Source organism: Nestor notabilis, unplaced genomic scaffold, assembly GCF_000696875.1.
Source record: "Nestor notabilis isolate BGI_N333 unplaced genomic scaffold, ASM69687v1 scaffold14080, whole genome shotgun sequence".
Taxonomy (NCBI): domain Eukaryota; kingdom Metazoa; phylum Chordata; class Aves; order Psittaciformes; family Psittacidae; genus Nestor; species Nestor notabilis.
This window is the reverse complement of record NW_009910737.1, coordinates 2,108-15,804: the sequence shown is the minus strand read 5'-3', so window position 1 is coordinate 15,804 and position 13,697 is coordinate 2,108. Positions and strand designations below refer to the sequence as shown.

The 13,697-nt window shown below is 37.7% G+C and overlaps 1 protein-coding gene across 1 annotated transcript in view; it reads right to left on the bottom strand.

Moving 5' to 3' along the window:
* Positions 1-31: 31 nt before the first annotated feature.
* LOC104403359 (ubiquitin carboxyl-terminal hydrolase 37-like) overlaps positions 32-13,697 on the bottom strand; it is a gene marked incomplete at its 3' end in the record, with an annotated part of 15,307 nt that continues 1,641 nt past the window's right edge. Inside the window, 13 exon segments of the mRNA XM_010011471.1 lie at positions 32-118; positions 410-495; positions 1,717-1,834; positions 3,294-3,499; positions 3,768-3,891; positions 4,623-4,754; positions 5,234-5,395; positions 6,470-6,554; positions 8,054-8,151; positions 8,731-8,805; positions 9,169-9,350; positions 10,791-10,891; positions 11,440-11,611. Coding sequence (XP_010009773.1) covers positions 32-118; positions 410-495; positions 1,717-1,834; positions 3,294-3,499; positions 3,768-3,891; positions 4,623-4,754; positions 5,234-5,395; positions 6,470-6,554; positions 8,054-8,151; positions 8,731-8,805; positions 9,169-9,350; positions 10,791-10,891; positions 11,440-11,611 — 1,628 coding nt within the window.

The following is a 13,697-nucleotide window of genomic DNA, read 5'->3' as shown; positions in this document are numbered from 1 at the left end:
AACTATTCTATGATTCTGTGATTCTATATACCTTCTGGCACTAAATGCCTCCAACTCAGCCCTGCCCACCAGGTCAGCTAAGCACAAAATATTAAAATTCCAGGATATATTTACTGTTCTTGCTTCCCTCACATCTCAGAAACCTCAAGAAAAGGGGAAGGGGAAACCTCAGCCCTCCTTGTGTAGTGATAGGGAAGAAGAAAGAAGTGCTCTTTAACCTCTTTAGGGTGCCTGAGAGCTTCTTTAGAGGGAAACTGAAGAACAGCATGAAGACTACTGTCCACACGTGCATCTTTCTCACACGCTGTCTTGTACATGCTGTCCTGCACATTTTCCCAGCTTTATTCTTCAAAGCCCTTTTGTTTGCACTTTTGTAACATGTGCTTCAAGGAAAAAGAAAGACGCCAACATTTACCTGGGAAGCCTGTTGAACTTGTGTGTGACAACAGCAGACTTTCCATTGCACTTCTCACAGGAATACTCAATCTCCTCTGCCTGTTTAAGAGAACAGAAAAACGACTGATGGAACAAAAGACACAGCAAACTGATTTCAGCGAAAGCACATCACTTTTGGCTGTCACGGAAGCTCTTCAAAACAGCAGTTATACTTAAAATTAAAATCACCTTCAACATGACCTAACAAGAAGGCATATGATAAGGGGACAGGGAGCAGAGCTTACATGTTGACGACATCCACTAACATATGTGGATTTTTTCCCACGAGTCTATTGCAGGCGAGTGAATTAGCCACAATTGAAAAAAATTAGCTTCCAAAGAGAAGGAACAATCTCGTAAGGTTTAGTTTTCACTCCCATAGTGAGGTGTTTTTTTCATAATAATCTTTGGTGAAAGACAATTTGACATGAAGTTTTCTCTCTCTTGTTCAAAACCTCAACTTTGCTCCTGAAAAGCTATCCTTATCTAAACTTGCTAAGGATGTGCTGAACCAGAGCACACTTTTAAACAGACAGCAAAAAGGGAAGCATCAGTGTGCTGAAATTCCATGACTTAGCTATCAAACATTTCTACAGCCATTTTCTTTAAGTAAGACCAAATGATCACTATAATTAAGACTTTTTTTTTTAAATTACAAGACTTCCACCAGCTTTTAGAAGAATAAGCATGTCAATTATGCTGCTGAAAAACACTATCTATAAATGGAGAAAAAACCCCACAAGTCTGTCTCAAGATATGGCAAAACACGTCACTGATTTACAGACGTAAGGCTCATATTTAGCTTTCAGAAACATCACATTGAAGCTCTACTTACAAAATGAGCATCCACATACTACAGCTATTTTTTTTATTGTATCTGCATGACCTTTTTCTTCCATGCTAATTTAAGGCTGTACATAAGCTGTTGAAATGCCCTCACCCAGGAGAGGAAGCAGCAATTCCTGAGTAATTATCTCAGCCTGACAGCCCCCCTCTCTCCTTTGTATTTGTTTATGCCTCAACTCTTCCATCACAAAATGGGAAGTTTACCTATTTCACAGCAGTACTGTAAAGATCAGTTAATGTCTGCACAGCGTTTTACAACAAAACCTACTGTATATTGTTAATGTACAAACCCAAAAAGTACAAAGTTAATTATTTCACATGCCTGCAATCACTGTCATAGAAACTATTAATCAGCTATACAATAAAAATTTCCATGCGGCACATAACCTGTGCATACTTCACAGTGAATAAAACAACTGCCCCAGAAATATGTACCCGAAAAAAGAGGTCAAGGGAATCCTGGATTGATCGGGAAGGAAGCAATTTCTTTCTTCGAGGAAGGTCAATGGAGAGGTCATTAAACTGTTCACGTTTAGTGACTGTTTCACCACACCTAGAAAAGAAACATGTTTATGTAAGTCTAACAAAAAATATATATGAAATTAATAGCAACTTACATTTTTTAGGCTAAAGTAACTTCCCAGTAAATATATGGCTCTTGATCCATCTATTTTTACTTAAAATGGAACTATTTCATGCTTATGACAAAGTTGAATTTGGGGATTTTACTTTGATGCTTTAGAAGTTGAAAGAAACATTTGTTTAAGGGCAAGAACAAAAAAAACACAGAATGCTTTGGAGAGGCAAGTGATCAGGTATACAGGAAATCAAAGTGGCTGCTATGCATCTGAACACATCTTCTTCATTCTGCTGAATGAAGAAAAGGAAGTGAGTCTAGCCCCGAAGAAGGGAAAGACTAGAAATACTTTCAACTGTTTTTAGGAAGAAATTAGTAGAGTCCATCCTCAAAAACAAAAAACTTGAACCAACCAACCAACCAAAAAAAACCCACCAAAACCAAACAACCAATAACAAAAAAAAACCCCACCCAAAAACAACAACAAAAAAACTCCACAACAACAACAAAAAACCACACACAAAAAAAAAAAACACAACAAAAAAACAAAAACCAAAAAAACCCCACAACAAAGAAAACCCCAAAAACCCAACAAAAAAAAAAACCTCCCACCAAACCTCAATTTTCTTACACTATTTTTTGGAATTTAAAAAAAAAAAAAAAAAAAAAAAAAAAAAAAAAAAAAAAAAAACAAAAAAAAAACAACAACCAAAACCCAAACCAACCAAACAAAAAAAACCCCAAAAACAAAACAAAACCAAAAACCAAACCCCAAACCCTATAATAATTTGTCTTCATTAATTATTAGCTGCATGCAATTTACTTGTAATTATTTTAGGGAACTAACGCAGCACACACAAACTAATATTCCCAAATATCTGTGTTCATGAAAACTCTGTGGCATGCAAGCACCCAGAGTGGCAATCTGCTGCACAGGTCATACAAAACAAATGCCCAGAAAAAGAATCAGAGAATCAACTAGGTCAGAAGAGTTGATTCTACTGGTTGACATACTAGTCTACATCTTCTTCCACAATAACCTACAGAGACAGAAGAAAATGCCACTCCCTGGAAGCCCTTAGAAAGAACAAATTAAAATCATGGCTTCTCATTCTTTTAAGAGATAACATTACTTGGCTGAAATCCCCTTTTCTCTCTATTCTCATAGAACCAGTACACAAAAAACAAAGCACAAAGGCTTTCCACTGGATATGCAATGAAGAACCAGATGGTATGAGACTGTTCAAAGAAGGCCTGTAGCAGCAAACAGCATGGTGTGAGGTTTACAGAATTTTTAGACCATAAAATATTTTCTAAATATCTATCTTTGGAACAGACAAAGTTCTAGTTCTAACCTGCAGATGAAGTCACATAAGACAGGAACACTTAAGCATCATTTAAGGTGAGGATGAGAAAAGCTCTCAAGCATACTTACATTTTGCAAATGATAGAATGTTGAACCTCAAACTCTAAGTTACTGATAACTGGACACGTATAAACTTTGGTGGCTGAGACATCATCAGAAGCTCGTCCAGGTGAGTTCTCCTCATTCGGGACTGGCTCACTCTTCCAAGTTTTGTTTAACTTTTCCATGTCTTCCTTCAGCTGATCCAGGCACTGGCTCAAGAACTCATGTGCGTCCTAGAAACAGGGTAAACTCAAAGCGATTCTGTACAACTCCATTCAGTATCTTTCTCTCAAAACACACACAGACTGGGGAAACTGTATTTTAGTTCACTGCATTCAGCAATACTGAGGCAGTTCTGCTCTAAAAAACAGCAGGCAGTCATCGTCATTCAGTCAAAAGCTCAAGTCACCATCAAATAGAGCTGAAACTTGAAAGGCATTCAGTGCAGTCCAAACACTGAACAAATTACACATAACTGTTTCTAGTCAATATGGTACTCACGTTTTGCATGTACCCAGAAAATCTCTCTGCAGTAGCTGAAATGGCACTTTTCACTTTCTTGAGCAGCTCCTTCTTAACCTCAGGGCTGCAGACATCCTTTTTAGCAAGCAGATGGGCAAAACGTCTGCAGAAGTCAATGCAATGAAACACTGATTGGCTTTCCGGGACTTCAGAGAAACAAAATAACATTCACGATACCTCACTTTAAGTATCTCTAAAAGTTTTTGTCCTGTGTAAGTGGCTAAGTGGCTCTGTATGAAAATTTATCATATACAATTAACCTTTTCCACTTCAAGTATTTTGAAGTCTCACTGAGGCTATCATTGAAACAGGACCCAAATGAACAAAAAAAATTCACAACCTTTTAAGGTAAAAAGCCTTAGAGTTCTAGAAACTTATTCCTGCTATACTTTTTACAAGAAGGTAAAAAAAAGCCCAACACAGCGCTTTTTGAAAACATTTGTACTGATAGGAAACCGAAAACAACAACAACAAAAAAAAAACCCACACAAAACCCCAAAAAACAAAAAAAACCCAAAAAACCTCCAAAACACATGGCACCAAAACAACCAACACAAAATCATTAAATTCAATTTGCATGGTCAGATTAGTTTCTATTTTTTTCTGCTTTGCCACTAGGAATACAGACGATATAAAATTTGCCCTGTAACTCAGCATTGCAATTTTTAAGAGCCTACTTCCTATTTCTAAATTAAAACTCCAAAATACAAACAGCTCTAGGATTTCTTTTATTATCTACACATGCAAATTACCCTCTACAAAGGTGCTTCAGTATTACAAAATTAATTTCTCAGTAATGACAGAAAACATCTTTCCCAGAAAAGTGAATTTTACCTGATAAGGGCATTGAGTGGGATTTTTTTCCATGGGATACCCTGCTTCAGCAAATCATTAGCAAAAGACTGAATAGAAAACAAGGACTGTAGAATGGCATTCATGTAGCAGGTGTTTCCCAGGTTTGAAAATCTGAGGGGAAAAAAAAAAAAAGAAAGACTGAACATGGTACCTGTGTCAATATATAAACGTGCCAGTGCTAAACACAGCACTACCAACATGTACGACATTCACCCCAGCCACTCTCCAGAGTTTCTTATTGGATCTGTCCTCCTGCCCTTCAGACTAAACTGAAAACTCGTGGGAGGTGGCATTTATCAGGAAAGAACCAATGAGTTTCTATAATCAAAATTTAAAAAATAGTGTGCATATACACAAGATAGAGAAATTAATCATGAAATTGTATGAGAGGAACATGAATTAACTGAAATTATTGTATCTCTACAATTGTCAGGAAGTGAATTTAAGCATACTTATTTTCCAAACTAGGAAAAGTATTCCCTGTCTCAGTGACCATTAATGATTTTTTTTTCCTATTAAATAATTCTAACAAGAATGTACATGTTCTGATGATTCAAGTGCGCATGTTAGATAAAGAAAATTAAATTTACCCTTGTAATTGTTGTTGAGGATGGGTGGAAAGTGGCACTCGGGGTTTGTTCCACCCTGTGTAATCTTGATTAGATCTCATTTTTTTAACAGAAAGAGGAGCAGGCTGAGAAAGAAATCCCAGGCTTCTTTTGGCTGAAGGGGTCTGGCCGGATACACTAGACCTAAAAACATAAAAAGGGTAAGGAGTGTAAGATTTCTAACACTCTTCCTTAAATAGCTATAGTCCATGACACTGGAATTGTATCACTATAGAAGACAAGGACTGGTAATGCCACACAAGATAACTGGCATGTATCATAATGCAAAAGAGGTGTGAGAGAAAGGGAACTTTTCCTGAGCACTTTAATACTTTGGTTAAATTTCCTTACATCCACAGGTGTGCATGCAGTGTAACCAAGTCTTTTACCACAGAATCGCAGAATGGTTCAGGTTGGAAGGGACCTTAAAGATCATCCAGTTCCAAACCCCTGCCCCGGGCAGGGACACCTTCCCCTAGACAGGTTGCTCAAAGCCTCATTCAACCCAGCCTTCAAGATAACCTTTGTCTTTAAGATAACAGTGAAGATAACAATTTCTCCACACTGTATGATGAGAGAAAGAATGATCATGTAAGCATGAGATCACCTCTCCTAAGATATGCTTAAAATTCACATCTGGGCCAGAGTCTTATTTTTCAGCCCCTTGCAACCTAACCACTCAGTCCCTCATGTGTAAAGCATGGACAATGCTTCTTTTCTATCTTGATCCTGTATCTCATCTATCTAGGACAGAGACCAACAGTTTGACTGTGCAGTGTCTCATACAGAAAAATTCCAACCTCAGTAGGATTCAGTATTATATATAATACTGAATATTATATAGTTCCATACCATGTAGCTACTTGGGAAAATGAAGCAAGGATTCAGTCTAAAGTTCCAGAGTTTATATAGGATTTGAACTATCTAGAGCTTAGATACATCTGGATCAGTCATTCCCAATGACTATAACAGACTTGGGTGATTTTAGAAAGTCTGACTATTGCAAGCAGTAACCGGAGTTTGAAGATGTAATTAGAGCAATTGTAGCAACACTGAGTAAAATGAAATGTGTGTATACATATATTTACACATACACACACACATTTTATGCATATAACCTATATACCATGAGATAAACACCCAGGAAACTGAAGATCCTAATTCCTGGGAAAGAACTGTCATTGTTCATGCTAGTTCATGCTAGTGAATCAGTCCTACCTGTCCAGGGTGGAACTGCCAGTGGAGTACTCTTTTGATGAAGACCGACTACTATAAAAGGATGATGACTGCAGTGGCAAAATACCTTGAAAGACAGAAAGAGGGGCAAGTCATTTTGTTCCACGTAACTCAGCTATTTATATGACTAATTTAAAATTATTTAGTGAAAAGGTTCTAAAATCCTCAAATACCGTTTTACAGAATTGGTTGGGAAAATACTAAAGACACATACTTAGTAAATATTAATCATATGTAATTAAAGACATGCTGGAGTTTTACTTGAATTTAATACCATATCTCCATTAAATCCAAATTGCAATATGAAACATAAAAGAGTCACTGAATAATCTAAACTATCTGAAAGATAATATCAACCTCTTGTTCCAATACACAAGATACACGTAACTCAAAACTCACTAATGATTTCCAATATGATGTCTCAAAATTCAAGGTAAATATGCAAAAGTGGAAATAGTTTCTCTTCCCACTCCAAATTCCACAGTAAATTACTATATGCTTGAGACAAAAAAAAAAAATGATTGTTTCATTGTCCTGATATCATTGTGTCAGATCCTGAGACCTTAATGCCTCAGATGGTGCCACATTAAAAAAAGTTCTCAAGAGTCAAAACCCCATCTATTATGGTAAATCACAGTGTAATTTAGTTTGGATCATGAATAAGAATTTGCTTCTATCCCAGCTGGAAGTGGTTTGAAGCATGTGACTTTCAAAACTGCATATATATGAAGTGCAGAATATTATTGCCTGACGTTGCAGGTACATACTCAAAAATTCTAACTTTGACCGTAAAGAGCAAACCAGATTTTCACTCAGAGATAAACATTCACCTTACTGGCTCCTCTAGTAACATATTTGTGCTATCAGAGGTGCACTAGAAGAAGAATGCATTCAGCAACATCTCTCATAAAAAAATGTGGAAAGGGGCTCAGTATCTAGTAGTAGAAATGAAGAATGATGCTGCTTACTAGCTTATGTACATACTTACAGTATTTCTGTACTGTCTATAAAACCTTGTCACACACCAGTATCCAGCAGAACTTTGGTACAAACAGAATGGAAGTCCTGGCCCTAAATACTTCCCCTTCTAAGTTCTGGAGAAGAGTCAGGGAAGTAAAACCAACTGGTACACATTTTCAGCACAAAAAAACCCCCAGCCTACAATTCATGTGGGCACTAATAGCAAAGGAGAGCTTTAAAAACATACGAAAAAAAGCAAGCAAAAAGGAAATCCTGAGGCTTTTACAGGAATCCCCTCCCAAGGGGAAGGGCAACTTGGAGCAAAGTTTGAAGCTGCTTGTTGAATTTTCAAACAAGCTGGCACATGGGCTGGCATCAGCACCCAAGTATAAAGGTCAGGGTCACGCTAGAGCAAGACAGGCTTCAAAAACGAAGACAAGTTGTTTGCATCTCATATATAGCTCTATAGAAAGCCTGAAAGTTAATGGCACAGGGAAAGCAGACTAGGAAAACCACACCTGCAGCAACTTTCTAAACTAATCCCAAAGTTAAAATCAAACTCGTCAAAGCCAGGTATCATTTGGCTTTATTTTTTTCTTTTTTTACCTGATGTCCTATTTTCCTCTGCCTGCTTCAGATTTAACTGTTTCTCTCTGCTACTGTTCAAGTACTTCCATGCTGGATCACTCAAGGCTTTATTATTCCTACAGACAAACAAGAGTGGTAGTCAGTGCAGTTATAAAAGATACAGGATATTCCTGCTTGGTATTTACAATTTGTTTAAAGCATTTCTCTCCTATCACCTTTAATACTTGACTATGGAACGGTTGAACTTCACTTGCAGATCAGTTTAACCTGTTTCTTTAAACAAGCCTTCTTAGTTATGTTTAAATGTGATTTCAACCACATGGTGCTTATTCTCCAAATCACAATTTCCCTTTATGAATTTTGTTTTGACAAGGGTCAAAGAAGTTCAATAAAGAAGGTATCTACTGCTATACATGTATAGCACATGATAGCCCAGACTAGACTGACAGAAGAAAGATGACAAAATTTGCATACGCCAGTTCCCGCAAGTCAGCTGCGGAAGCAGGTTATATTTCCTTCATTAATCCTGAATGCAAACCCCATTTCAAGCACCCAGTGTGTTCACAAGTTCACTAGTGGTTGGCCTGTACCACATTGCTGAGACAGGAAATACCCAGGTATTCTTTTCAGGAAAAAATCCCTTTACAAATGAATGAAGAGTTTAAAATCAGGAACTAGAAAATACAGTTACTTACGTTGAAGAATCATTCTCTTTGGGATAATCTTCACTCATTTCTGAACCAGGAGGTTGTGTCCTTTTCCTCTTTTCACTGATGACAGAAAATTTTTGAAGTGGTCATTCTTTCAGAAAGGCTAGTAAGTGATCCCCTTCCAAGTGAACAGAACTCCTCAATGTTTTCTGTGTATTTTGCACCTATCTTCTACAATCTCCACTTTTATAACATAGCATACAGAGAATGATTTAGTCTGCCCAACTCTTAAGCAGTTGATAAAGCTCTAGCGCCAGTACCAGCCAGAGGCTAGAAAAGCACTTATTAACATCCTGCTAAAAGTAACAGCAAAATCAGAGGAAGAAACATTCCCTTCTTACTTCTAGGTGTACCACATTCCACCTGTAGCTCTACAGAGAGCTAAAGTTTAGCAATATCATGGTAAGAGGATAATGCTCCTACCGATTCTCCAACAAGCCCGTTCTGTGGGGGACTGAGGACGCAGGAGATGCTGAGATGTTCACCCTGTTGCTAGGTGTTCCAGTTCCAGAGGAATTCTTAATGGACGCTCTCGGGGGAGTACCCAGTACCTTGCGTAATGCATTTTCCTCCTTACTTTCCACGACCACTCTTTTGGGAGGAGTCTACAAAATCCAAGTGGAGGGGGCAGGGACAGAACCATAACAATGAAAAACGCAGAATCAAATCAGTTGGAAAAGACCTTTAAGATCATCAAATCCAACTTCTACCCCAGGACTGCCAAGCCCACCATTAAACCGTATCACTAAGGGCCTCATCTACACAGTTTCTGAACATTCCCAGGGATGGTAATTCTACCACTGTCCTTGAAAGCCTGTGCCAACACTACTACTAGTCTATTCTAACATTTACACCACTGCTTTACTTGCTACAGTGTAGCATCCAAAACCAGAAAAATGTTACTTGTAATAGCTTGAGCTTAACACCAATTAGACATAGGTAAAACTTTGATTATATAAAAACATGAGGCATAAACATGAAACTCTACTTCAGTAATCAATTTCCCTTCTCATTTTCCAACGCTAAGTCAGTTAAACTTTAGTTTTAAAAAATCTTCTTCATGTGCACTGACATTAAAAATCTCAGGGCATGATTTCTGTCAATCCCCGAATCAATCCTAGGGAGTGGGTATTAAAAAAAAAAAGCCATATTAAACCCCACATAATTAGAACAGTGCCCTAACAGCCTTGGGCAAGCAAGTGCCACATGTAATGCAATGGAAAGAGCCAAGTTGACTAAGGAATGTCGGTCAATTTTAGACTTGAAACCTAAACAAGTCTAATCTTACCACTGTATACAGAGCCTTGGAGTTTTTGCTGTGATATTGCCTTTAAGCAACACGCAAAACTTGTTTTGGGACAACATCAAAAATATCTTCCCTCAGGGTGGTAATACAGGTATATTCACAAAGTAAATTAAAGCTGGTAGATACATCATGAAATCTGCATTATGCAGGGAGAAAATGAATAAAAACATTTTGAAGGAAAAACACTTAGGAGGGAAAAAATCTGCAAAATTTACACAAAAAATCTGAGCAGAATGCTACAAATTCAGTGACTTTATTCTGATGCAAAATCAGGTCAGTGGCTTTATATATTATATATAATATATATATTTGGCTGAAGTCTGCTAAACTCAGTAAGATCTATGCTGACTGTAACAAGTTCAGCTGCTACGTAAGGTATTCAGTATGAACAGAGATATCCACAACTGTGTGAGAAGCAAGACTTAATCATGTATTTTCCCCACTATTTCTGCTGCTTCTCTGCCCGACTGACAGCTCAGCATGAAGAACATATTCTGTCTTCCACAGCCAGACACTGACCTTCCTTATTCATATATTCATACTGAATATATGACTCCTCATGAGCAAGATACAGCATTGCCAACCACCCTGTATACATCTATTCTAAGCCCTCTAGATTACAAAGACTTTGGATGCAAAGTAAGTATTTACACTGCTATTATAGCATACATTAAGAGAATGAGAGAAGGAAATGAATGAAAGAAAATTAGAGAGGAAAAATTTGAACAATTAAACAAACCTGGTTCTCTATGTAAGAGAATTGCCTGTTAACTTCCTTCTGTGTGGTCCTGCTGCCCAGCACACCTCCAAAGCTGCCAGATCCCTGAGAGGGTTTTCCAACTGACAGGAAAAATACACAACATTTTATTTGTCTGTCATTTAACCAATTGGCATTCTTATTTGTAAGATGTTATTTAGCTGGAGCTGCTTTTGGAAGGGACACACTAGATTTCTTGCCAACAGACAGTACAACATTCTGAGGGCACAGACATAAGCACATGTTTATGTTTATGGGTATCCCTTATATTGGTCATTTACTCAGTTGGCAGTAAAGATCCTATCCTTAAAAAGAACAAAATAAAATAAGAGGCAAAATAAAAAGGAAAGAGGCTCTGCATGCGTGATAAACAAGAGTGTTTGAAATACCAACCGACTATAATATATGCCATACCTACATGTTAATCTCTGCTTATTGTTCAGCATGACAAGAGGTATATGATGAGAAAGGTATGTAACAAAAATTGGGGTTCAGGGCCAGAAAGCACTTACACAAATGCAAAGAAAGCCAGTAACACAAGGACAAAATGGCTAAAGATATATAAAAAGGCAACACAGCACTGACCCCTCTCCAAACTGTTAACAACTTGATTTACAGCTATAGCACTTACCAGTATGAAACCTGTCTTGATGGACTGCATCCAAATACATCCGCATTTCATTGGCATCTTTAAATGGTACCTTATCTATTGTCAGGAAGCTGGTATCCTTTAGTGTTAGCATTAGGCAGCACAGCTTTCTACCATTTGGTCGTAGTGTCACAGTTTTAATGTTATGGCTTAGCTGAAAATAAGAAGGTGACTATAAACATAAGTCCATTTTTAAAAGGCCCAAACACTTAATTCAAACAAACCACTTCAAATAGAGGCACTCGCACCAAAATACTTCTCATTGCTCATTTCAAGCAAATATGAAGCCTCACAGTATTAACGCAACTTGTGGTCTTGGAAGCTGATAGTATCACTACAGCTCAACAGTCCCTATAAGCCCAGATGAACTTTCTGAAACTTGCTTTGCTGTTGAGTGTGACATTTTTGAATGTAAAGAATAAGAGTTTCACACAGTCCCATTTAGCTGTCTAAAACTTCCACATCAAGTTTGAAATATAATTTAAGATTTAAATGTTAACTACAAACTTCTACTGAGTTTATAATTTGCTCTTAGGGAAGACAGATTTGACATAGCTTAAAAAAGTTTGCTGAAGGAGTAAGTTTATAAGAAACATGCTTAGTCTATATGCAACGTTATAACAATTAAGTTAAAAGTCAAAACTTTCAGTGTTATGGTCAAGCACAAGAATAATTTTAATAAGAATCTGTGCTCCCTAATAATGCCACTGCTACTTTATTATACCACTACTTAATTGTTACTACATGGTAGGTCACCTATAAGAACTGGCTGTTCAGTAAAGGCTCCACTATCTAAGGAGGTTGAGGGTAACTTCTAAAGCAGAGGAAGCAAAAGAGTCCCTCACACCTGCAGACTGCATGGAAGTTTAACAATACGTACCTAAGCACACTCTCATTTTCAATTACCTCCTCCTTTTTTGTTTAATTCTTCATTTTAGCCTTCCCTAAGATCATGCGCTAGCTACACAATGACCTCCACACCAGGATATTGCTATACTCAATGCTTCATACAAGATCAGAAACCATGGCCAAGGTCATTGAACACTACACAAGACAAAGTAAAACACTGCCCATCAGATTGGAGCTCTCTCCTAATTTGGCTTGACCTGCATTCTGCCACACCACCGCGCTAAACAGGGAGGAATTAATAGACATGAACAGTAATTACACCCTAACACCAAAGTTTCACTATGCATTGCTCTAGAACCTGTTTTGTTGCCTTCAAATTACACACAAGTTTAAAAAAAAATTATTCCTGACTTTTATTTAAATTTCTTCAGGTATATAGAAGACTCAGACAGTAAATGGCACTCTGTGTCCCCCAGTGAGATTTCTTTTTTTCCATGCAGATCTCTTAACTTCTTGGAAAGTCAATCTAGACACAACAGTAGTTTATCAGAGGCTGGAAAACCTCAATTGGAAACTAAGGGTTGCTTTGCTGGGAAAATTAAACTTATGAAATACTTTATGCTCAATCCTTGATTTGTTCTGGGGCTTTGTTTCGGTTTCTTTTTTTTTTTTTTTTTGGGTGGGGATGGGGGTTGGGTGTGTGTTTGGGGTTTTGTTTTGTTCTTTTTTTTTTTCAACTATAAGCTAAAAAATGTTTTCAAAGACTTAAGAATTGAAAAAGGGGGCTCGAAATTTTTGCCCCCCTCAAAATATTAGGCCTGATGCAAAGGGGTTAAGTTACTTTACCATCTCAGTGCAAAACAATCTCTTTCAATCCAAAACCCTATCAAGACAGGGTTCCATCCATACTCTCCACCCACCCATTATGACCTTGTCAGCAAAGTCTTGCAAGGTGGGGGTAAATGTTTCTCTTAATATATATCTAGCATTTGGGACAACTTAGTCAGAGCTCTGAAACATCAGTAAAACGTATCATTTGACATAAGAAATCTGATGACACACCAGTCACTGTAGAAAAAAATTTAACCCTGGATCCATCCAAATGTTGTATTACAGAGAAGTGAAACAGGTGGAGAAATCACCAACATTTCTCCCAGAGCAACTTGTCAAAGAAAGGGAATGCTACTTTTAAAGCAAAACTATAAGGGACTTGTCACGCCTGAGGCAGCACATATAAGAGCGCTGTGACAGACTGGGGCTGGCTCACCCAAACTGCACTCAAGCACAAGCCTGCAGCACAAGGGGCAGACAGCTCTCCCTGCCTGCTGCTTGCCTCACCAACACTCTTGTGCCAGTGTCTGTGATGCTTCAGGATGAACAGGACCAGAAAG